The sequence below is a fragment of the Patiria miniata genome, unplaced genomic scaffold, assembly GCF_015706575.1.
Source record: "Patiria miniata isolate m_02_andy unplaced genomic scaffold, ASM1570657v1 HiC_scaffold_17, whole genome shotgun sequence".
NCBI lineage: Eukaryota > Metazoa > Echinodermata > Asteroidea > Valvatida > Asterinidae > Patiria > Patiria miniata.
The window spans coordinates 6,472,926-6,499,631 of NW_024037055.1; the positions used below are offsets into that span (position 1 = coordinate 6,472,926).

Consider the following 26,706-nt stretch of genomic DNA (forward strand, 5'->3'; position numbering starts at 1 on the left):
TGCTTAACATAATATTTGTCTTAGGGTGTTTCAATATTTGAGAAAGTTTGAAATCATTTGAAAGTACTTTGACAAAAATATGAGCAAAAATGTATTAATTCGGATGTAACATAATTGACACTGTTTCAATGTTACATCCAAAAATTTCTTTTTTTGCCATATTTTACACGTGTATGTAAAATGTTACCCAAACTGACATTGCATATTTACAACTGGACACCTAAGCACCAAGACAAACTTTTGTTTTGGTATAGTCAGGGTTCAAATATGGCAGAAACAATACCTCAAGTGTGGATGTAACGGTGTAAAAATCACTCAATGGAAATGTGACATTTGGGGTTTACACCGTGTAAATGTTACATCCACACAAACAAGCTATCATTTCTGCTCCATTTGATGTCTGACTACCATAACAAAAGCTTCTCTTATTGTGTTGCATCTATAGTAAGAAGTACGCAAAGTAAATTTGGGTAATATTTCGAAGAAATTAAAAAAAAACAGATAACAAATGTCATATTTGGACGTAACACTGACACGGGGTCAATGTTACATCCAAAATTACATTTTTTGCTCATATTTTTGGCAAAATACATTGAAACGATTTCAAACTTTCTGCAGTCGTGAAACACCCAACAACAAATATTATGTAGAGCAACTGCTAGCAAGGCATTCATGCTTTTCTTAATATGGTCATATGTCACACTTTGTTCCCCAACCCGCTGGAATGACCAATCTATTCCATAATTGTATGCAATTTAAGTGATCATCTCATTAGCCCCACAAGTGTACAGAATATTTTTGCAGCAAATCTACTACAATGGAAACAACATGTGATGCTATAAAAGTGGAAGTGTGCCCCCCACACAAATCTACAAGGGGTTTCCCTCCTCCATGGTAATACGATTAAAATGGTAACAGCAAAATTTCGAACAGATTTATCTGGAAAATGCAAAAATCTATGGGCCTTGAAGGGCCTTGACTCAAAATTGCAAGGCTGTGATCCCTCAAGGCCAAGGCTTTTGCCCTCAAGCCTCGAGGCCAAGGCAAAGGCCCCAAAATCCAGCCTTAAGGCAGCCTTAAGGCCAAGGCCCAGCATCAAGGCACTACATCACTGACTATGACTTTGCGCCTCTTTTTTTTTTTTTTTTTTTTACTTTTCTGGGGGGGGGGGGGGGGCAAGCGCCCCCCTCCTTGCCGCCTCGCAATGCCCATGCCAAGTTCTGTCCAAAAACAAAATTCATAGAAATCCGTGAAAAAAAGGCGAAACACTCCTCCCCCCCCCCCCCCGCCAAGTTCCAGTACCGAATCGGCCACGCCCACCTGTCCAGTTCTGGTCTTTCTAAATAGCGCCCTCTGCTAGCAAAACCAGACCAACTTCAAGTAAACATGGCGGAATACAATCCGTTTTTCGCCGACGAGGATGAGGAACCGGTGGAGGACAGCATCGTGGCCGCTGTCGAGTCCCCCTCATTGGGCCCGACAGACGATGGCGACACGGACACGCCGATCGTCGACACCGGTTCACCCAAGAGTAAAACTGCTCCAGTGACCGCCCTGAGCGGTCATTCGGCCGAGCCGAGTTACGATGCAATCGCTGCCAAGTTTCTGAAGGTGTGTAGCCTAGGGCTAGCTACATTTTTAGGCTACATGCATTAGCCCCATAAATGTGGCCAATTTAAATTTTAATACTGGACTAGGCTACCTCCGTAAATAAAGGCCACACGTACAAAAACATTGCGAACTCTGTCAAATTTTGATTTTCACATTTATTTAGGCTTAGTTTGTAGTTTAAATTATAACTAGGCTAATCAGAAAGTGCTGCCTTTTTGAGATGTCTAATTTTCGTGCATGTTGAAATGTTGATACCCAAATGTGTGTAAACGAATTTGGAAATTTCACAAAAAAAATTAGAAAAGTCTGCTTTTGCTTGTGAAGGTGATTTTTGAGTAATAAAAACATTTTCATACATTCAATAGTCATTCAAGAGGCTAATAATGGACTTGAAATAGACCCCCCCCCCCCCCCAAATATGAAAACTAGGCAAATTGATGATTTTGCTTGTCCATTAAATACATCCAGTATCACTGCTGTCGTCCATGATGTTTTGTGCATCTTGCGCACGACACAATCGTATGGTGGCCCTGAAGGGACATCGCACATCGAGATTTCTGCGCAGATTTCTGCGATGTTGCACATTTTTTTCTGCGATGTCGCAGAAATCTAGCTGATATGCAACATGGTATTTAGCGAACAATTTAGATGATTCCAAACAAAAGTGACTTTTCCTGCTGTATCATCCTAAATGTTGAGGTATTATTAAGTCCCAAAACAAAAAGTGTCTTCATTCTCTCATCGCATGGAATGGGGTCCTAAACTACCCGATTGCCTTGCATTCAGACTTTTTCAATTGATGTAGAATGTAGTTACGATACGATTTTATTGCCACAAATGTTTAGATTCATTCTTCTTGAACAAGCGTCTTAATTTAAATCTGATAATAGGACTAACATGCCTAATTCAATCTTAACCACCCATCTTTTGATTTCAATGGATACGTTCATAAAATGTATGTGGCCACAGTCACCCACATTAAAAACTTTGCAGTGTTAGGCCAAAAAAATAAATAAGTCGGTCTCTGGTCAGTGCACGCGTCGATTTTAATCATGCGCGTTAACCTTTTTTTTCTCTTCAAATTGTCCGCGGTAGCTGCAGCAGCGCCCTCTATTGCCGCACCTCCTCAGATTTTTGTACCAAGGAATGGGGAAATTGCACCAACTCAAATGATGGAGGGCACCAAGGCAAATTATGGAGGTCCCCAATGTTTATGACGACACAACAAAAGCAAAATAGTACCCACCTTGTCTGTAAAATCCAAGCTTTAAAAAAAAAGAATGCCCCCCCCCCTAAAAAAAACGCGTCGCCGCATCAATTCCAGAACTTTGGTCTGACCAGAGACCGAACATTTTTTTTTTATCGTAGGCAAATGTGTGCGGATTTTAAACTGGCAGTATACATGTACATGTAGTTAATGTTTGAGATATTCAGTGTAATATAGTATACCCAACCACCTTTTTAATAAATTTTTATTCAATTTTAATTTTGATGAAGTAAATACTATTCATTGTGAGATACACGCTGTGTTATGTTTTGTTTTATTTTGTCTGTTTGGGTGGTTGAATCTGTTTGGTGGTTGAATAGTCTCTTTTATTGAAGATTGTTTCATTTGTTTCGCATGTTCTTCAAGGATCGGATGGTTTTGACGGCATTGGAGATGCACACTGAACTCATCGAGAGCGGCCGTGAGCTCCTTCGCCTCAGGGACTATTTCTCCAACCCGGGAAACTTTGAACGGCAGGAAAACACCTTGCAGCTCAATCCATTACGTAAGACAAAAAAATTGTCGTACATCCTCATTCAAAATTCAAAACGATAAATTTTCAAAATTCATTAGGTTTTGTCAAGTCCAGCGCAAGTCTTCAGAAGTCCAACACGAGTCAATCACAGGACGTGCAGTCCCGAGTCCATCAGATGCTTTTCAAATAAGCTGTGATACAGTCATACCTTTGTTATTGTTCACGTAATTCTACCGCGAAAGGTCAATACCAGCGAAGCACATATTTATTTCCATTCATAAATACCCAAAGGTCAAAACAAGTCAAAAATTCACAATTTTCCAATGATTTTGTTCAACACTTTTACTACATGTTTTGTGAAAACACCCCTCTGGCCATATGTCTATGGTATGTGTCTCACGCATGTAACGTTAAAAGTTGGTATATGTGTGACACGTGGCACAGAATGCAGCGGCGCAGGAATGAAATGTTTAAAACTCTCTGGTGTTTTGTCAGCGGTTTAAAACCAGCCACGTGACGGGCTCTCCACAAATAAGAATGGATAAACTAACTCAGGTATTTATGAATCTATTCATAATTCACAAATCACTATAGTGATTTGTGAATTTTTAATGGACTTGTAATTTAAATGTGACTGGTCTTGTTATGGACTTGCGATAGATCCCACAACAACAATGTTTAAATGAACCATACTTTGTTTGGATTATTTGCCCTGTTCATGAGAGGACTCACGAATATTGAGCAAACGCATAAATTAATTTGTTTCTGAGAATTGCTGGTAGCCTACGTGTTCCATTTGTCATGTTTGTACGAGTTTTGTGCAGGTATAAAGAATATAACGTAATTTATTTCCTTGTTTTGAAACAATCCTAACTGTGTTAAGAAGCCAAGCCATGCTATAGTATTATTAACTCCGACAGCGGGCCATTTCTACTTGACTTTGTCCATCTGAGTAGTGAATGAAAGACCGTTTGTTGTAGCAGTTGTTGTCTGTTGGATTCAGCAGGCTGCATTCTTTGCTGTCATTAGATTTTTGTTATATTCAGAAGTTGCCAAAAGAAAATTGAATGGGGTTAGGGTTAACAATGTAGTCGTTCATGATGCCCCTCTATCTGGCTTCACAGTCCACTGTATAGTTTCTGTCCTGTGTGATGTGGTCAATAGCATTTTCTACACTCGAGGAGGCAAGTGGTTCCAAAGGTGAAGCCAAGGCATGCAAGGTGTACAAAACCATGGAATCATATCACAACAGACAACAATTATCTTGTTATACCTCAGTTATACATTTTTTTTTTTTTTTTTTTGCTCTTGCTTGCAGGGTCTATTTTGCAAGGCCAGTGTAAAATCTAAATGTCTTTACAACAACGTTTTTACAGATGCGTAAGTGGGGTTAAATTTCTGTGGGGGGGGGGGGGACAGCTGGGGGTGCATCATTTTTGTAAGGAGGCATTAAAGGCAAATGAAACGTATCATTTCAACGGTGCAGAATATTTTTTTTTTCCAATTCAAGATTTAAATTTGGGGCTGGGGGGGGGGGGGGGATTGGGGGCTCTGACATTCCCTGGGGGGGATACAGTCTATTACCTCACCATATATGAAAATTTGAAGAAGGTCAACTAAAAAGTAGGTCGTCTCAACTAATTAAATTTTGTACACTCTTGGTCACACCAAATGATGTTGTACAGATCGCACATCCAGTGAGACCACGTTCGACTCGCTGGACCTGGCCCGCTATTCCGACGATGGTGTCAACCAGTCGGACGATAAGCACGCCGTGCTGGAGTTTGAGCTACGAAAGGCCAAGGATACCATCAAGGCATTGCGGGCTAACCTCACAGAGGCAGCAGGTAAAGGCTTGAAACAGGAATCTTGATTATGTTTTTGAAAATCCTGAGAAAAATTCCCACGCGTCTCAGAATAGTCAAAGCTTCCCTCGAAAATGCCTTCAAATGAAGAGTTGAACTCATAGTCTGTGGGTAATTCTGCAGGTTGTGGGTTCGAGTCCAGCCTGGGGTTTGGTGCCCTTGGGCAAGGCACTTTGTCACTCATTGCTGCTCTCCGCCCAGGAGTAAATGGGTACCTGTGAGGGTACAGATGGTTATTGTGATTGATTTTAGCTGCTCTGCGCCGGAATGGCAGCACTGAGCTGTATACTTCCCAGGGAAATGCTTTTCTTTGGAATGTTTCATTGACCCGATGATCAGGGGTAGTAAAAATGTACAGCGCTTTGATCTTAGTCTGGCCAAGCTATTGTGGTCACCTGACCAAAATTTGCAATCTGATTGGTCGATTGCACACTGTTTTTTTGACAGGCAGGAAATGGGAATGAGATCACAAATTCAAAAAAGAAAAGCAAAACAAAATCAAAGCAAATTCTCACTAGTAGGTAACACAAAGTGATTTAAATCTGAAGCTTTGAAAGAACTAGCACCTGCCAAATTGTTAAAAAAAACACTTATCGTTTAGTAGTTGGGTGTCTTAGGCACCGCATGTTTTTCATTGAAACACATCTGTCCGTAATCGGACTGGAAATGTCCTGGTGTTTTTTGATGATATGAGTTTATTAACCATTACACGTGAAAAGGAGGACTCCTCAGAGAGAGGTTGTCATTATTTAAACCATTTTTTTTTTTAATGATTTAGAGAGTGAAGTTCCATCGCCAATCCACACCACTAAGACAGCTGAAGGTGTGATAGCAGAGGTAACATATATCCTTTTGAAAACTCACGCTACCACTACAGCTAATTCAACATTTTTAGCCGTTCTGAAGCAATAATTTTATGCAGTCTGCAATTTTAAGCAGTCTGCAAGCTTTTTTAGGTTTGCCAAGTCTTGTATTGTTAGTAAAGACTATCGTCAGCAATATTTCTTTGTCCTCTGTGTTTAAATTTCTTTCCTTTTTTCATTTTTCAGGACACCATGAAACCTCTGGAGCGTCGAGCTCTCAACTTTCTCATCAACGAGTTTCTACTCCAACGTGACTACAAACTCACCTCAATCACATTCTGCGATGAGAATGAAGAACAGGTTAGTATTGTTCACACAATAATTGTGTAGCGGTGAAACCCCCCCCCCCCCCCCAAGTTTGTCAACATCTCCTGTGCCAATTTTGTACAATTGTGCCATAGCGTCTTCGCGTTAGTGTCAGGCGTTGTTGGTAATGCGTTCGAATGTCTCCCAGTGGTCTTCCGCAACTCTCCCTTTCTTGCCGTTGAGGGGGTACTTGTGCATGGAGAGCATAGGGTTAAGACTGATTTTGTGAAATCTCTTCACATTTTTTTTCTCCATACAGGATTTTGATGACTGGGACGACGTTGGCCTGAACCGTTCCCGTCCCCCGGACCTGCTGCATCTATACAGGGATTACAGCAGGCACGTCATCCCTGCCAAGGAGACGGCCGAGGTAGGATGCGGGGACGACAGCATCTTGGCTGAGCAGTCGGAGGAGGTTGAGGCCGACCTGGGAATGGCCATGGACGAGGAGAGAGAGAAACTGGTGAGTTTTGAGAAGCTAGGGAGATCTGACAAAACTGGTGAGTTCTGAGAAGCTAGGAGTAATGACAAACCAGTGATCATTGAGAAGATGGGAATTGTGACGAATATGTGAGCTTTTACATGTTTTAGAAGTCGGTGATTTAAAAAATTAAATGCTTTGTTTTGAGAATTGGTCTTGGCGAAGGAATTGTTAAAATTTGGAAATTAAATGATGATGTTTGCCATTGTCCTCGGAGACTTGAAAATTGAAGCAAGAGAATTCAACATTAGATGTCATTAATAGTCATTTGACTTTCACTTTTTATCCATGTTTAGGAAGCACAAGTCTTACAACTCAGCGAGGAACTCGCAGCCTATGCTGAAGAAAACCAAAGTCTGAAGGAACAAATGCAGAAGATGCAAAAGTTAGTAGCATGCATTTTTTTGGTCAAGTAGGCATGTTTAATAAGGGAATAAATGTTTGGCTGGTTTTAAACACACTGTTTCAGACTGGTTGGAGTCTGGATGCTGATAATTACTCGAGCCGAATCAAAACTTTTCGGTCCAAAAGTCAAAACAATGCAAAAATTATAAATTTCCAGCGATTTTGTTCAACAAATTTACTTCATGTTTTTCAAAACACCCCTCTTGCTATATTATGGTTTGTCCATGTCGTAAACAACTCCTTATATGGAGATAGGCGCGAGCGTACTGCGCGATGTGGCGCACAATGCTGCTGTGCCGGTGTAGTGTTAATTTAGGACTATGAAATACTGACTCACTGGTAGTATTGCCCATGCCTACGTGAGCATTGTGAACGTTCAACCAATAAAACGGTAACTAAAAGGCACCGGATTTCATAGGAGTCCAAATTTCATGTGACACTGGAAAAGTGTTTAAGACCAGCCCGCCGGTCTTTATCAACCGTTTAAAACTGGCCACGTGACGGTCTCTCGACCAATAGGAATTGGTAAACCATCTTCGGTATTTATGAATGAATTTTAATCAACATATTTTGGATAAGATGACTCTTGTCATCTAAAATTTCATAGAATACATCAGAGAAAGAGGATTCAATTCACAAGGTATACAACATGGTGCCTTTTTTTTTGGTGGAGGGTGGGGGGGGGGAGGGGGGAGGGGAGGGGGAGGGGAGGTCAGACCACATGTTTAATGGTGATTCTATCATCCTATTTTTGGTTTGTTATCACTGCAGGGATGTTGATGCGTTACAGACGCTGAAAACCTCTACTCCTGGCGTCAGCCCAATCGGTACTCCGCATAAAGCATCAGATGCATACATGAAGAGAACGGGCACCGCCTCGGACTCAACAGAAAGGGAAGCACCAAATACCAGGTTATTTGAAAACCAATTGTGATCATGATTTCTTGAAGTCTTTTTCATTCTTTTTCAACAGTAATTGTCATTTGAAACATTATGCTCTTCCAACGAATTGAGTCAGTATGGGGGATGAAACTTGAGGTATACTTCACTGCACCAGGGCTTGGAACACCGAGGGCCTGGTTGAATCATGTCGCGGTAAAGGAATTTGCACGGGGGAAAAAATAAGAATGTACTAGTTTCAATAGGCCTGTTTACGTCGCAATGTATACCATGAGGTATAGTGATAAAACGCCAAGCTTAGAAACGTGAGCGATTTTTCAAAATAGCGTGAATTTGCATTCTGGCCAATATGCACATTGGTGGTTATGACATTACGGAGCTTGGCTACGACGTTGTCCTATAAACCTTATAATAGTTAAATTAAATATAATTAAATATAATTAAACAATACACATGGCCACAGTTGTGTGCCCATGTGTATTGTTTACTATCTGCGCTATGCCGCTTTTCGTTTGTGCTTTCATTTTCGCGTCTCAGTTTTTCAGCGCTAGTACATTTTCAGTCAACCAATGAGTGTGCATTTCATGGAGTCAGAATTTCAAATTTGACGGGTAACATACAGTATCATTGGCTAATTTCCAAATGACAGACCCGAGGATGCTGGGAACGGAGAGGACCTGCCGGACCTGGCCAGCAACTTACCGGAGGAAGATGCCGACAGCAGAGGTCACATGACCACGAGACCGGAGGACAACGACGGGCAGGAGAGACCGACGAAAAGGAACTCGTCCCCAAGGTTTGTGGAAATGGCTGGTCCTTGACTGAAGATCATTCGAGCTTTGATGGCATGTTTGCGTGGGGCAGATGTAAAGTAAAATATTGGGTTATTGCCCTTCATTTTTATCCCGGAAACTCTTTGAGATATTTTTTTTGTTGTGAAATTTTCCTAACAAGGGCTTGGAAAGCACTGAGTACACAATGTTGAATAAAATTGAAAATTATGTCGCAAAAGGGCAAAAACAACACGAAACAAAAAGACATTTAAGGCCAGTTGCCTGCCAAGTTTGTGATCAGACACAAATTTAAGCCTAAAAATTACAGACTTTGAATTTCTGTGATGCTGTTTTTTTTTGGGTCATAAAAGAAAAGTTAGTTAGACGCACCCCAAAACTTCTTTATGAATTGACAGTGATGAATGTTTCTTGAAATTGTTGCTGTTAAAAATAATTAATTTCTTGCCAAAGTTTTCCTGAAAAATCTTGAAACTTGTTACTACTCATTCTTATGTTTCCCTCAGCTCTAAATGACCGGCACACTTTTTAACTAAGAGCCTTTGAAAAACAACAGCTTGCAAACATGTTACGTTGTTTTTTGTCTTATTTTTTTGGAATCTGATTTTGCAGGGAATTAACACCCTTCCAGCAAGCCATTAACGAAGCCGTCTTGCCGGTGAGAGACGTCACCCAGGCACGCCTACGGGAGGAAGTGTCGCGTATCGCTGACGACGGGGCGGGCGTGGTCCAGATGCTGGCCCGGTGCCTACCTCACATCGTACCCAATGTCCTCATCGCAAAGAGAGAGGTGGGTGGGCAGGGTGTGACATTATCTTTTAAAACCCTAACTCTCTAGGCCTTTTTGCTAGGATGTAGCCTCAATCCTGCAAAATCCTCCAATTAGCCTCATGGAAAAATAGCATATAGCCTCAATCCTGCAAATTCCTCCATTATTTCTTGAATTTGGGTTGTGGAGGGGTGACCACTGCCTGAATCCTGCAAAATCCTGTGGCAGTGACTGTCAATATGTTGAGGCTCGGCCAGTGACATCCTGGAGTAGTACGGAGGATTCAAGCATAATCCAGGCCTATATTTATGCATGGCTGAGCAAAAACAAAACAAGGTCCGGGCCCAAGACCTTGACAAAGTGCATCCTATGAAATCAGTAACGCACTTTTGCTATGTAACCTCAATCCTCCAAATTCCTCCACTTTGGCAAAGAGGATTTTGAAGGATTCAGGGCGGTTAGGGTTAACCCTAACCATCCTCCATAGTGGGAGAGTGTGGCCGAGTGGTTAGGGTTCGTGACTCATGATCAGAGGGTCAGGGGTTCGAATCCAGATGCTGGCCATACGTTGTGTCCTTGGGCAAGCCACTTCACCCCCACTTGCCTTTCTCCACCCAGAAGTAAAATCGAGTACATTCGGGACATCAAACAGCAATTTGGCCATGTGCCTGTGTACGTGTTCTACATAACCCTCGAGGACCAGCACACAAAGGGAGAACAACATATCCTTTCAGTCCTCGGGCGTTGGGTCGTTTGTTCAGATCGGTCCTCTGTAGTAGGTTTGTGTGCTTAGTCTATGGGAGAGTGTTATATTACAGGGAAAAAAGGAAACACAAAGCATTGTCCTCGAGAGTGTAGTAAAACACGACTGTATGCTTAGATGTGTGCATAGCAACTAACCTGTTGAAGTTTCAGTTGAGTCAATAAACAGTTTGAAAAAAACAGACTTTGAGTCGTATAACTGGATTCCTTTGCCAACACATGTAAAACATGTGCTGACGAGCACAATTTCTTAAACCACCTTCAATGATTGTTTTCTTCCAAATGAGACCATTTCAGGCAGAATAATTTCACACGGTATTTGATGCCAGTCCTATCTTCACTTTGAGTAAGGTTTCTGTCATAAAATCGGTAGATACTTTTTGGGGTCATTGCGAACGATTCTGGATGCCTATAAGCAGGCTACACAATATCCACAATTCTATGGAGTACAGCGGAAACGTGATTTTCACCGCGAGGTAAACTTTCTTAAGACGGACTCTGTCAGATGAATATTCGTGACCTGTTTATTGTTTTTTTTGTTGACAGGAGCTAGTTCCGCTCATCGTCTGCACGGTCACGCTCCACCCTGACCCTAACGAGAGAGACAAACTTCTCAATCTGCTGTTCAACCTGATCAAGAAACCTGATGAAGAACAGAGGTAAAATAAAATCTCAAAAGATAGTGGTGACATGTCTTGTACAATCTCTTAAAATAATTGTGAGCCATTAGCTACAGTATAACTCCCCACCATGAAAAGCCTACAATCGTGATTTTTTTCTCCATATTTTAGGATCATTACTTGTTCTTCCTTTGCAAGTAATTAATCTAGGGAAAAAAACGGCTACTCAATACACAAACAGCAAAAGTCATTGAACATTGTCACAAAATGTAGATATATCACTTGCATCTTTTAATGTTTACACACAAAAAAATAATCAAAATCCGTGTACAAACTTTCTAAAACATTTAAACGGAACCCAGATTTTAAAACTTGGTGTTGGATTGTCAACTGATCTGCCTTCTTGTTCTATTTTAATAAGAATCAACAATATCTGTAAACCTATTTGTTTGCAAAGCATTAGAAGCAACTTTGTACTTGATCATATTCCAGGCAGGATAAGTTAACATTTTTTAATTGAGCAGTAACAATCTATTGGGTCAAGCACATACATTGCTGTGATTGTGTGAGATGTTTTCAATGTGTCTCTGGAGTAGGTTCGGTGTTCAGTGCCTCCCCTTCATGCAGCTAAATTCTCACTGGGGCCGTTAGAAGCCTTTGTAAAGTCAAATGTTCAAAAGTTAAAACGGTGTGTGAACGATTGCCAAATGTAACAGTTAAAATGTGGATTCCAATAAGCCAGTATGGTATTTCAATGACCCGAGGTTATTCGGGATAACATTGCTGACGTGATGTTACGCGATGTTACGTCACGCCCGTTCTGCTCGTAATTGACGTATCGCCGTTTGCCAGTTAGCCACGCCCCTTAGACAACCCTATGGAATTGTGTACATTAAGTTTTGTTTGTCTCAGATTTTGTGCGTTCCGCGTCCATTTGTATATCATGTAATTGGACAATATTTTACAAGCTACGTTGACGCGATTCTAATGCGATAGGTTAATCGACACGCGAGCGTCATGCGCCCGCGCACTCATGCGCCTTCGATCATTCGATTATCCTGAGTGACCCATATCGTTGTGCACATGCGCAGTTGAAATACCAAATTGGCTTATTGTTAGTCAAAGAACTGTGATCACGTTCCTTGCTTTGAATCATTTAACAGGCAAGTGATCCTGAGTGGTTGCGTGGCGTTTGCCAAGTACGTGGGCCCAGAGCGCGCCGAGGCCGAGCTCTTACCTCAGTGCTGGGAGCAGATCACCCACAAGTTCCCTGAGAGACGGCAACTAGTGGCCGAATCCTGTGGGGCCCTGGCTCCATACTTACCGGTGGGTGTTATACAGTCAGGCATGCAACTTTTCCTCGGATCCGCTGATTTCCTCGTTTTCTCATGAATGCCATTACAAATTGAAAAAACACTGTACAAAGTCTTGTGTGGTTTGGAGTTTCCTCGTTTTTCCTAAATTCCCAGTTGCGTGTCTGTATAGTATGTCCCAAAAAAAGTGTCCGTCAGACTGTTTTTAAAATAACTACAAAACCATGAGGTCAATTTTGAAAATTTTTGGTTGTGCAGATACTCCTAAGCCTTGGCCTCAACCCCTATGAGTTTCATTTAATTTCAGTCACACATCACTCCACAATTGTCGTTTGAGCACAACAACATTTTTTGACACTGTGACCAAGTTCCATGCCTTAATCAATTAAAAAATCCTGTAAAATCCTGCATGTTGAGAAAAGAAGGCTGATGTGGTTTGGGATTGGAATCATTTGCCCTTGAGCATTAGACTGATGTCTTACCATGATGAGTGATAGCCAGGCAAATGAATCAAATCCCAACTGCAGCCCTTTTCACAACATGAAGGATTTTGGATGTGCTGTATTCTCGTGAAATCTCGCAGATTTTTTTGGTCAACTAATGCGTATCGAGATAATTTTGCAGAGTATGAAATTAGACACAAAACTGCTCGGGCATAACTCAATTTAGGGTTCCCACCTACAGTAAGAGTGCAGTTTGAGAACAAAATTTGATGAACTATGATAAATGGTTGCTAAGTAGCTGACGTCCTATCCTTTGATTCTGCGTAAAAGGCCCATAGCAAAAGGAACGAGCTTGAGTAAATAAAGAAATTTTTTTCTGTGAACTTTCAGAATGAGATCCGCAGTTCCCTGGTGCTGTCCATGCTGCAGCAGCTTCTGCAAGACAAGACGGACTGCGTGAGAGAGGTCGCTGTGCGAAGTCTGGGTCTGGTCTTCTCTCTGACTGAAGACACAGATAAGTACAATCAAGTAAGTTAAAAGTTTTGAACAGTTTTCATGTATTTTGATCAGGAAACCACATGTTATATTACAATTAATAAAAGTTATGCAAAAAAAGCCCATAAAACCTGAGACACACTTAACGTTTCGTTCACTTATCCCAAACCTCTTGGCTCCCGTTTGTTTGTTCAGGGTCTAGAGCTAGTCCTGTCCACACTAGAAGATCCCTCGGAGAGCGTGCTTGGAGCAACCAGACAAGTATTCCTGCCGGCCTTCGCATCCTGGGCCTACAGGCTGGGGCGTCTGGAGTCCAACCTCATCACGGCCGTACTAAAGAGACTGGAACTAGCAGCTATTGTAAGCCGTTAACAGACTGTGAACTCCGTGCACAATGGCACACTCCATCTCAAGGGTGCGCGCGCAAACCGGTGCGCGCACACAGTGTGTCCTCTAGAGCTTTCACCATTTTTACAAAGCACCATCTGTACACGGAAACCGCACGTTCCCTTAAGAAGCGTTTATTTACAACAGATAAAAACTGCTGTTGACAGGCTTTTTGAAAGTCTCGATTCCTCTCTATCAAGACAGAAAAAAAAGTTCCTTGAGCCAATCACAAAAAAATCAACCCTTAAATAAAACAGTTCAAAAAATTTGAGTATTTGACACTTGCTGTCTCTTGTTTTGATTGGTACAGAGTCCAGGAGCTTTTACCAGGTTCGGGTCCAAAAGAAAATGTCTTTATTCCGGCAATCTTCATTCTATCTTTGCTAACTGTTAAATCTTGCTGAATTGTAAAAAAGGACTTAGTGAAACTCCTCATGTTTGAGTTGATTTTATACCGCATAATGTCAAGTATGGAATTCAAGAAACACAAAAGAGCATACGGTGAAATCTCGATAAGTCAAACTCTGATTACTAAAAGTAGCTGTTTAGTCAAACAAAGAATCCATTGCCTTCAGTAGTATAACAATGATATACAACCCTGCTTAACTCAAAACTCTGCTTAAGTCAAATTTTGAACCTGTTCCCTTGAGGTTTGACTTATCAAGATTTCACTGTATACACAACAGTATGGGGGATCAGTTAATGGGTTGAAGCTTGTACTGGGTCTAGTCTCCCCCCCCCCAAAAAAAAAACCCCAACATTTTGACATTACCCCCAAAAATAGTCAAGTCATTCTTGGATTGATTTTAGACAAGCTAACTTTGGTTTCATTCCAAAAAACTGCAACAGTTGATCTCTTGACGAAGTGTATACCTCGTTGTTTCAAAGCATCAAACTCTTCTTGTGCTTAATTTCAAATCTTCTTTATAATAAGCCAGTTCGGTATTCCAACTGCGCATGTGTACATCAAGATTTGCCGATTTTTCATTCGGGATAAAATTTCATCGTATGCGTGCAAAAGCATAGCGGGGTACCAGCAAAGTTTAAGAGATCATCGTGTTCTGAAGTATAACATTTTGCAAAAAACCTTTGGACAGTGAGGTGTCTTTAGGTGTCTTGTGTGTCAAAATTCCATCTCTTTTCGATTGCACGAATAATTGCACAGAATGCAGATTCGGTTACCACGTCCCCTATAGCCATGATAGCCTTGTGTGCATTTATCTGCCGTGGTTATCCCGAAAAAAAATCGTCGAATCTTGCTGTGCACCAGACTATTTTGGAATACAGAACTCGCTTATTGATCCAGCTTGATTTCGGATTTCCAGTCTAAGAACAAATGGTTTCCAGTTTTTTTTATTTTCAAATTCCCCCTCCTCTTTTCCTTATGTGGCAGGATCTTCAGCGAGCCAGTCGGGAGTCCTCGGTGGACGAGAGAAAGCTTCAACTCTTCAGCTCCACCCTGCAGTGTCTGATTCCCGCCCTCTTTGCCTCGGTTCTCTTGGGGGCGCCCTTCGACACGGAGGAGGAGCCTTCCGGCGAATATGAAGAAGTCCTGCAATTAGAAGGTACTCACAGGACCACAGAGCCACAGAGCCACAGTACCAACTTTTGTGTCTAGACTCACTGGCAGACCAAATAATTTGTGTGCATTACAAGGCAGAGTTAGAGACACATGTAAATCTTTTGTGCATTCACCTTAACTAAACTAAAATAACAAAGATACCTGTGAGATATAAGCAACACATTAGGTCTGTAGAAGAATTATTTTTTTGCAGCATGAAATAATAATAATTATAATAATAATGGAAATTTCTATAGCGCCGAATCCATTTTTAAAAAAAAGGCTCCCTGGCGCTTTACAATCAAACAATTTGATATAAATAAAAGGAATAAAACTAAACTCTAAAAAATGAAAGGAATATAAATTAAATAAAAAAAACCTCAAAAATGGATAACATAACACTATAGAATTAAACAACCTGAACCACATGTAGACACGCCGTCCCCGCAAGCTTAACCAAATCAAATAATTTATATAAATACAATAGCAAGATTACTTAAATTTTAAAAATGTGATTATTTAAAACTCTAAAAATGTTTAACTTAACACAATAGTAATTAAAGAGCCTGAACCACATGTAGACAGCCCTGGACAGCACAGAAAGCAACTTCCCCCCTCCCCGCTAGCTAGACCAAATCAAACAAATTATGTAAATAAAATAGGAATATTAATTAAATTAAAATTAAAAATGTGATTATTTAAAACTCTAAAAAATGGAAAACTAAACACTATAGTAATTCAAATTCAAAAGCCTGACCCACATGTACATGTAGACACCCCAGGACAGAACAGGAAAACAACGCCCCCTCCCTAGCCTGACCAAAATGCCACATCCAATCCCTCTGATGGTGAAATAAAGAATACGTGGTGTGTAAAAAGCAGCCTTTAAAACCAACGGCAATAAGAAAAACAATGTGAATCAGTCAATTGAGAAATCATTAAGTCAAAATAAAGTAAATTATAAACTAGGATGGATAGTTCTATAAGAATACACACAAATGTCACAGTAGAAACAGAAAAAAAACCAAGAAATCAAAGTAAAATCTACACATTTATGCAATTTTAAAAATACAAAGTTAGGGCAACAATATAATTTGCTCACTGTTGGATGGGTGAAATAAAATTCTATGAAATATTTTTCTAGGTTTAAAAAAAAAAATCCAAAAGAAAGAAATTTATGTACAGAACCAAACATAAAGTGGTTCATTGTGGTGTCATAATTACCGCTTGTTTTTTCTATTTTGTCCACTCTTTTCAAGTGACTCGGTTTCCCAAGCCCCTGTGCCCACTTCACGATATCGCCGTCATTGTCGGCGACAAGCAACAACTGAATGCCCTGGTGCAGCAGTTTGAAAGGTACCTCTGTCAGTCTGACTCGGTGGAAGACTGGACCGGCTACACGTGGGTCCTGAACGAATTGTAAGTCCACAGGCTAATCAATCATCAAGAGTCCAAGATCATGTATGATCAGAGTTGCGTTTGAGTTAGTTATACAGGGTGAACCCCCCCCCCCCCAAATGCAACCCTAAAACATTTGCCTTTAAAAAAAAAGGGGATCGGTGGATCTTTAAGTTTTGGGTATAAGACTAAAGCTGAGAGCTTTTTCTTTCAAATAGTGAAAAAAACCATGAAAATAGCACTTTGGGTTGCTGAGAAAAGTATTTCAAACAGTGAAACATTTTACTGTAAGCCTACTGTGCAATTATCCTTCATTTGTGCAATTTCTTTAGTATTTTGACATATTTGTGATGCTGAAAGGGTTTAAGATAGGACCAACAAGGATGAGATACCTGTTCAGGTGGAAAGTAAAAGGTATTTCCATCAAATTCATTTGTAATCTTGTCATATTATGTGCCGTGTTGTTCGTAAGGATTAGGACATGCCCAAATAGGTACAGTGAAAATCCCCTACTGTGGTTATTTTTTGTGTACAGGATGAAAAATGACTACTTTTACATGATTGGCATTTTCTCAGCAACCCAAAGTGCTATTTTCATGACTTTTTTTAGTATTTGAAAGAAAAAGCTCTCGGCTTTAATCTGATACCCAGAACATAAAAATGCACCAATCTCTTCTCTTTTTTTTAAGTTAAATGTTTTAGGGTTGCATTTTTTGGGGGTCACCGTGTAAGTCAGTCACAAATCAGTCAGTATTTTCTCACTCTCTCTCTCTCTGAGCATAATTTTTGTGTCTTATGGACAGCATTCCAAGGTTACTGGAGGTGTTGGGGCGTCTGGAGGCTGTGCACAGAGACAGCGTCAAGTCAATGGCCAAACTCTTCCTACACATCTGCAGAACGTTTGGCAAAACGTTCACAGACTCAAAGGTGAGATCTGTTCATCTGATTCTCCCTCCCCATGAATAATTTGCGATGGACCTGGGGTTTACCTGGACCCGAGCCACTTGACTCTAACCTTAAAGGGTTAGCTGTACTGGAGTTTGCCGAACAAAATTACATAGAAGCCACTTTTTGAGGTGGCACCACATTTGCGCTCATGCCGCATTTTGGTAACCCTAACGGTTTACGGAGCCTGGAGTGCATGGGTATTACCAGATACGTTGCTTATACATGTAAAAATTTAACAGAACGTCATTGTCAAAAAATAGTGTTATTCACCGAGGCACTTTGTCCTGGAATAGTTTAGATGATTCTCTTAAATCGTTACTTTCACTATCTGTCTTTGTCAAAAATTTAAAAACTCATTTTCTCGAATCATATTCATAAATTGAAATTCAATAATTTTGTGTATTAATATTTAGGCCTTGTCTCACGCTTGTCCTGTCTGTCTCACGTATTGTTTTGTTTGTCCCTTGGTCGTATGTTTGTCCATAGGTAAGGGCACAAAAGCGTTCTGCTTAACCTTATACCTAAATGTTGTCATTTAATTTCACACTTTATAATTAATCACTGTGTACATATCTATCAAATATTATACTAGTGACTTTTTCTAATGTATACGTTTGTACATAATTGTAATGAATGACATCATTGAAATAAATGTTACTACTACTAAAAGTGTGCCTGCAGGCACCCTGTTTTGAAACCACCTTCAACATTAATTGTCTTCCAAACGATACCACTGCAAGCAGAATAAATCCTCATGGTATTTGATACCAGTCCTATCTTCACTTTGAGCAAGGATTCTGTCATTAAATCAGTTGTTACTTTTGTGATTAATTGCAAATGATCCTATGTGGCTTTAACTTTTGTTGGACACAGGAGAGGTTTACCTTTTTCTAAATTCCGGGTCGGTTGGAAGGATCTGCCGGTGTAAGATTTAAAGGGAATATACATCATTGGCTTTTGCTGTAATTCTCAGAAATGAACTATTTGAGGGGTTACTAAAATAGATCAAACATTGTTACACTGACATGTTTGAAGTTTTGTGTTCGTAAATGATGGAAAAACCAAGAAACCCACAAATGGTGGAGAAATCTGGTTCCCTGACTCCACTAAAGATAAAATGGATCAATTTATAGATGCCGAAAAATTGTAAGGTAAGGGAACCAGTCTAGCTGGCCTGCACCCGTTCATTAACATGTTACCAATAGCAAACAAAATTTGGAGTGAAAAAATGGTGAATTCGGAGCAGTAGTCGAAAAATAGTAAGGTTTTTCCAACGGTGGTCGGCCGACCACCGTTGGAAATTTATACAAAAATACCATTTTCTTGAAAATGACTTCACACCAGGTGCCATAATTTTACAGGGTGCTTTAGACTGTCATTTACCAACATCCTAGTGAGGTATTTTGTTAAAACTTGGTAGTGATATTTTTTGATGTTTGCAGCAAAGCGCAACTAAAAACCTGCAATCGTATGTAATTTTGTCGTTTTTTTTTTTTCTCGGCAGATAAAACCCAAGTTCCAAGCAGTATTGAATGTGCCAGAGGACCAGTTAGGTAAGTTAGTAATCAAATATTATTTTATGAAAGTGCAAGCAGAAAAACAACAAGTGTCACTCAACTTTTTTGCAGACTTTAAAATTGTGTAATACGTGGTGAATTAATTTTCATTGAAATGATAATTTGGTATTATGACTTGTACAGAACCTAAAACTGAGGAATATCTGCCTAAATTGACATTACAGCAGCTGCGCCCCGAGCTGTCGGGAAAAACATGAGATATTGTAACAAAAATTTAAAAGTGCACTTAAACAAAATTAAACCAAAACGGCGTCTAATTATTTTTATGCAGTTCAAAAGAATGGATTATTTGCACAAAAGTTGTTTCAGTTTAAAAATTTGTGTCCACGTCAAAAGTTTCAAGTCTCCCCGATGAAAAAGAATTCTATCAAGCAAAGTGACTCTGTCTCCTGACTCCCCTATTTCCAGACTCGGAGACCCTACTTCAGATGCCAATCACACGGTCCACCCTCCCGGTCTTTGCCTCGGGGGTCTTGGGCAGCTACAACCGGGAAGAGGATCGCAAGCAGCTGTCTCAGTTCCTCCAGGAGTCGTTGGTCACGTTGGCTGTGAGCGGCGCTCCGCTGGACAGCATCAGGGTCACATTCTTGGAATTACAGTGAGTTAAAAAAGTTAAAATTTCTCTCTTACGTTGTCTTTAATGTGACATATGGACTACTTGTACAAGAACCTTTGCCCCTCCCCTCTAAGCGTCGTTGTTAACAGTTACCCAGTTGCAAGAGACGAGCAATTTGTTCTTTCAGGCAACAAATGTTTTTGAACAAATTGCCTAACAGACAAGTATTTTGTCCTTTAAAAATGCTAGTTCACCTTGCAATGCATGGCAGTCAGCAAATCTATCTGAATTTTCGTTCTAATTTGATGGGTTTTTTTTTTCAATTGTAAATCTAAGCCGCCTGTATTGTCAAAAAAGTGTTGATGGAATGTTCTTCAAACTAAGTATTATTGTTATTATTAATTATTTCTGGTAATGAAACCAAGGATTCCTCAAAAGCGCCCTAGGCACCGTAGCTCACAAGCCTGAAGAAACCTGTAGAGAGAAGACAATGAGAAGAAATTACAGTTTTAGAGGTGGGAGGAAAACCCAGAAGAATATTCCAGGCAAAACCCACAGAATCAGGAACTGAAAACCCAATCCACACGTGGACCAGGGCAGGAATCGAACCCAGGCCATAGCGGTGGAAGGCGAGGAAAGAACCACTGCACCAATCTAACACATTTTTGGTGTTTCTCTCCCCCCCCCCCTCCCCGCAGCACCCACCCAACGTATCATGAGTTACTCCTGGCCGCTCTTTGGAGCTGTGTCGTCCACAAAAAGCCCGCGGTCCGGTCCGCCACAGCCAAGCTGTTTGGTGCGCTAGTCAAGGGCATCAATGAGTCGCTGGTATCCGGCAGGGTGGTTCCCGCACTCATCACATTGTCAGGGGACGAGGATATGTAAGTATCCTGTAACTTTCTTATACTACTGCAGCTGGACACCGAGTAAGGAGGTGTTTTATTTAAACTATTAATCGTATCAATTTCATTAATGAAACTTAAGAGTTAGTCATTAATTAAAATTGCTGTCTTTTTCCTAATAGAAATGTCAAAATAGCCACCATTCCAGCTTTCGGAACCATCCTGGAAAGTACAACTCAAAAAGAGGTAAGAGAAACAGCTATTTCAATAGAAACAGGGTTTTTAATGCACTACAAATTAATGGGGATTTGAAATAAAGCAATTTTTTACTTTCAATCATTGCAGCAGTTCTTTTGTCCATTGTTTCTTAACTTTTTTTTCTTCTTAGATTTTATTAATTTCATGACAAATTGGTAATGGAGGAGAAGTCTGTATTTTAGATTCTGTAATATTGCACAGGAGTCGGACATTACCACTTGGCATTTTTAATTAATTACTGCAAGTGATTTTTTTAAAATTCAAACTCAAAGTCATGTTTTACCAACTCCAAGTCAAAGCACCAAGTTGTCCAATTCAAGATATCCCTTAATTCCTACCTTTAAAGTTTAACAAGCAAAGAAATCAAATTAATTAAAGGTACATAATTGTCAAAATTGATTGTCTGGTCAATCTAACTTAATATCGCAAGTTCAAAAAGTCAGTACAAGTTTCTGATTTGACTTTGCAGTTGTTTTCGAGAGTAAATATTTGAGTAATTTTTTTTTCCCCGTCAGACCCTGGACAGAGTGTACTCCCAGTTCCAAACCTTTCTGGATGATCCACTCTACAAAGAGGAGTACAGCTTGCTGGCCGAGGTCATACTCACTTTTGGCAAGGTTGGACCCAACGCAGAACCCAAATTCAGAGATGAGTGTAAGTCTTCTTGAACATACATTGCCTCAAATTTGTTATGTAATAAAACATTTTTAAAATGACACATGATGATGTCATCATGATGTCACGCGTTGGGACACGACTTTACTATAAGGTCTTTGTCTGTATTGAGTTTCATTGAGATATGACTTTGTGTCAAATGGAACGGGTAGAAAAAACATTTACGAGGTCTTTGGGATTTAGAATTGAAGAACAAAAAGAAGAAGACCAGAAACAAATCAGAACAAAAACAAAAGCTTTTCCACAAATCTGCGGAAAAGCTAAAAAAACAAGAAGGGAAAAAAAACCCAAGTGTGGTCAGTAGTGCCCTATTGAGCAGATACTGATAGAGTTTGTGACATAAAATCACATTTCCAGGTCTTGTATTACATTCTTTTTTTTTTCATTTTGCTGAAATTTTACAGTAATAGGGCTGTGCATTTACGAATAATCCAGTATTTGAATTTTCAAACCTGGACTTGATTGAATATTTGATTTCAAATAGGACCGATCCTGTTAAACATTTGAGTGCAACTTGTTCAAAAGTTAACAAAGAACATGTTAAAATAGCTTAAAGAACAGGAAGCGAAATGGCTGATATTTGACTGATTTTAACCAGTTTGTGCCGGGATTATTTTGACAAGAACGGAGTGTGGCATGGGATTACTTTTCTTTCGACCTCAAGCCAGGCGGGTTGAAGCCATCACCCTCGGCAGCACACTCATATTTCCGGCCTCGCTCGCTGCGAGCGGGTCGCTGACAGATATTTCCGGCCTCACTCCCTGCGTGTTTATCCATCATCAATTCTGAATACCGCAAAACCTTTGTGTGTATACACGTCATCTGGCGTGAACTGGTTAAAAAGATGGTTGAGCTATTATATGCCTCATGGAAGCTCTCAAATCATATACGAAAATGGCACTCAATGCAAGTGTGGCATTTGACAGACAATAAAACCACACAACTTATATGTTTCTTATCATTTCTTCGAGATTGCTCAAATCTTTTTAATATTTGAATTGAACTTATGCTATTCAGGCATTCGGTCGAAGATGGAATATTCAGTATATTCGGAACATCCCTTCACAGTAACAGCACCTATTTATTTTCACAGTAACAGCACTTATTTTTGCTTTCTTTCTCCACCACAGTTGTCCTTCCACGATTGGCCGCCATAGCCTACACCAATAACAACACAGCCAATGAGACACGGCGATCTGTGCTAGCCATGGCCCTGTTCAACGCCTACAGTGCGCTGTCGTGCTGCTGTATCCTTTTGCTAAATTGTAGAAATCACGCCTTCCAGAACTATCGCCAAACAATGATTGAATAAGATGTAGTCCTGAACTAAATACAGTCGACTCTCGTTATAACAAACTCGTTCAGACCTAGCCAAATTGTTTGTTATATCAGAATTTTGTATTAAGAGGAACATCCCATTCATTGTGCACATAAATGCACAGTCGGGACCAAGGCTTTATGTTTGTTATAACCAGAATTTTGTATTAACAGAGTTTGTACTAACGAGAGTTGACTGCATAGGTCAGTATCTGTTTAGTACTAGTACATTCCTTAATCCATGTAAGCTTTATGATAATAATTGGGTTGGTTACTTTTGGGATAAATGCAAATGATTGACCCTTAACCTTTGACCTCATAGTCATCTCCAATGACCTCATCTGGGAGTCCATGTTGCCGGGGTTACGTTGCCTACGCACGGATCTCGACATTGTTTCGCCAGAGCATGAAGTATATCTTCCCTTTGCAATTTTTATCTTAGAACACCTCATGCATATTTATTAGGCTGTCTGCGTTCTGATTGGTCATACAACATAAGCAAATACAATATCGGTTGAGAAGTAGTGTAAAATGGACTGTTTTCGCAATGTCTGATTTTGACCGCCTCTCGGCGTGAAGCAGAAATGGTACTAAAAATCTGCCAAACAACAGTGTGGGATCAATTATTTTGCCTTTTTGTCCTGAAAACTTTTTGTTTTCGTCGCCGTCTTCCATATTTAGCTTTGTTATTGTTAATCATTTCATGATTTGAAAGTTGAGACAATCTTGAAATTTTCCTACACAGTTAACAGTGAAATTTGTTAATCGTGAAGTTTTTTTTTAGTATGGTACCACTAACAACCTGAAATTTGATCGTCACTCTTGCATGTTTAGGAGTCTAGGAACTAATCGTGCATGGGAGGGGGACTATCACTGACTAGCTGGAAGTTATTAATCACGTTGAATGAGTTTATTTATATTGTTGGAATGTTTGTGTGTTTTACGTAGGCTGTGGTTGCATCTATGATCAAGGAGTTCGAAGCCAAACTAGGAGGAAAAGAAAGGTAGGGCCTTTGGTTTTTTTCTTCTCAGTGTCTGAACTTGTAGTCAGGAGGTTATGGGTTCGAGTCCAACTTGAGTGAGCTTGTGAATTTTTTTAATCACAGACTTTGAGAAGCGCTATGTTAAATTTCAGGAATTGGAAAATTTTACTTATCAATGTTTCTGTCTTTTTAATTTTTTTAGCCATATGTTCCTTGGTTTCCAACAATTAATTTGTTGAATGACTTTTTCCAGGTCTTCGTCGGTGACCAGCAATAGTGCAATGACCTCGGGCAGTTTCCACAGCCCCCTGCCGCACATGAGCGAAGACACCAAGCGGACGCTGCTCAACAAGATCGGCGCCCAGCGCACCAAAGTAGCCAACGTCTTTCACGCACGCAAGAAGTAACAAGTTGGTATTTTTCATATGCTAATTTATGCTAATAGTATGCTAATTGAGGCTAATAATTTTGGCACCAATAGTAGAATGTCATTGATCCTGGCCATCCTGGATCCTTCATAATCCACTAGGAGGGTTTTTGAAGGATTTTGTAGGATTGAGGAATTTAAAGCCATCTTCAGGTCGATGACCCAGACCAGTTTGGGACTGACTTTTCAGGATAAAGCTGCCCCTGAGCTACGACCGTCGGGAATATATCAGTCACCAATTTTTTACGTCCTGAATGTAACTACGTCGATATTAAGACAATCGGCATCAGTCGGCTCAAACAAAAAAATCAATAGTCGCAAGATGTGAAAATTGTCAACTTCTGCGCCGCGACGGAATGCAGCGGGTATACAAAAAATGGCCAAATGAACAGCCGTGGCCGTGGAAGATTGTTTGGTTGTTATCAACACGCGTACCACCATTTTGAGGAAGTCGCATGATCACGTCTATGCCGCGGAATCGTCGCGTCACGGGGTGAGAGTGTACATGTCATGTTTAAAATTGACCAGTTTTTATATAACTTCCCCGAACAGGATGCTGCTTAGTGCCGAAACATTGTTGTAGCCAAAAAAAATGTTTTTAGCCGAAATGCTGTAGAGGTAAAAATGCTTGTGACTTGTGGTCGTATTTGTCGGTGATTTTTTTTCTACCGGCAATGTTCATTTGCAGAGCAATATCCAAGTTATCATTCATTCCACGAAATTGCGCCCAGATCCTGTGAAATGAATCGTTTTTACTCCACAAAGGCCTCATAGATTCAGTTGCCGGTGGCTGTTCGGGAAAGCTCATTTATAGTTGGCTTTTTTTTGCCAATAAAAAAATTTAACATTGCCGATTTTTTTTTCAAGTCAGAAGGAAAGGCTTTCCAATGAAGCTTGGTTTCTTCGTAGATTGTTTCTATACATTTCAGTACTGAATCTAGAAAAGAAAATGATTTCTCAAATGAAAACTGTCCCGCACGGCAGCAATGCTAGTAATTTTGTTTCGCTTCGTAGTTCCACAATACATAGACATATCACTTGTAAATTACTCTTAGTCAGCTTATATGCCTGTTAATTGGCTAAAGGTATCAGTGCCTGCTAATAAAGAATCACGTTCACTGCGACAGTACTATTCGCTTTTGAAATTGAGTTGATGAAATTTGCTATCACCATATTTGCATATATGCAAATCGATTTTTAGTACCTATAATATCACAAAAAAAGTCTTTGGTTGCTTTTGAATCAGAGTGCGTGGAATCAGGCAAATTTAGTATTTAAAGGGACACTGCGTCCTGAATACGCCCAATTGGGCTTCAAAACGCGTTTTGAACAAAATGATGTTAATTGGAAAGAACGTTTAAAAGTAGGCTATAAACATCCACACAACTATACGTTAAAAACTGGGTGCTTTTGTAGTATTCTTGTATTATTCGTGTGAGACTTTCGGGGTCCACTTTTGCGACCCCAAAAAGTCGGGCTGTTCATGCTAGTTGTGATTCCAGCCGTAAGGGTTCGCCTTTTGCGGACGTGTAAGAAATCTCATTTTGTGCATTGGTGATTGGTCACCGCTGTTCGTGAGCACGGTGCTGTGTACGTGTGTAACACTAGACACACACAACGTGTATTGTACATTAAATGAAAACGACAGGAAACACGTATCAAACTCTGTCGTGTCCAATGTAAACAATCAGGGTTTTTTTTCGTCTTTTCTCGGGAATGGTAAGACATTAGGTCGGTTTCCTTTCAACCAGATGTTTGAAATAGGATAAGTAAACAATCCAAAACATGAAATTGGGGGGATTTCAGGACGCAGTGCCCCTTTAATATTCAATATTTTCAACTGAAAATTGTTTATAAAATTCTATTAAGTGTAATGACTTTAATATTCCATGTATGAAAATTAAAGATATATTCTTTGTAATTCACTTGTAACCGTATCAGCGTAATTTGTATACGTTTACAAAAATTTCATCTTATATTAAAAATTTAACAGTAATACTAAGTATTACAAATCAGTAACTATGTTAAAAATTAGTTGTCATATCAATGCTTCTGTCATTAGCAAAAAAGGATGTATATACATTTATTTAAATTTCCACGTTTTGTACGAATTGTTTTGCATTTGGTTTAGTGCATTTGCTATTAGGCCAATAAAAAGGCTCCGGTTTCTGGTCTGCGCACGTCGCCGTAGCCATGCTAAGATGATGTCTCAAACCGCCACACTCACTGGTTTGACTGGACTCCTGCTGCTGCACAATTTTAACATGTTTTTAGATGGGATACGATCGAGTATAAGCTTTATGTGGCTTCTCTGGGCTCCCATACATTTTGCACTAAATTTAGTCGGGTACCATTTGCAGTCATCAGCCGACATTTGAAGAAAAAAAAAAAAAAAAGCCGCATTGCCGCAC

The 26,706-nt window shown here is 40.0% G+C and overlaps 1 protein-coding gene across 1 annotated transcript; it reads left to right on the plus strand.

Moving 5' to 3' along the window:
* Positions 1-1,355: 1,355 nt before the first annotated feature.
* On the plus strand, positions 1,356-25,753 carry LOC119723999 (RAB11-binding protein RELCH-like). Its single transcript, XM_038194921.1, has 26 exons — positions 1,356-1,611; positions 3,245-3,383; positions 5,039-5,200; positions 5,997-6,055; positions 6,268-6,381; positions 6,647-6,850; positions 7,165-7,253; positions 8,045-8,185; positions 8,823-8,969; positions 9,577-9,754; positions 11,042-11,154; positions 12,279-12,441; positions 13,262-13,399; positions 13,562-13,726; positions 15,147-15,318; positions 16,574-16,733; positions 17,516-17,639; positions 19,165-19,213; positions 19,646-19,835; positions 20,492-20,674; positions 20,818-20,881; positions 21,409-21,547; positions 22,699-22,815; positions 23,208-23,296; positions 23,834-23,889; positions 24,122-25,753. Exons 1-26 carry the CDS (start codon positions 1,387-1,389, stop codon positions 24,273-24,275), a joined length of 3,534 nt encoding a protein of 1,177 aa, XP_038050849.1. The 5' UTR covers positions 1,356-1,386; the 3' UTR covers positions 24,276-25,753.
* Positions 25,754-26,706: the final 953 nt, after the last annotated feature.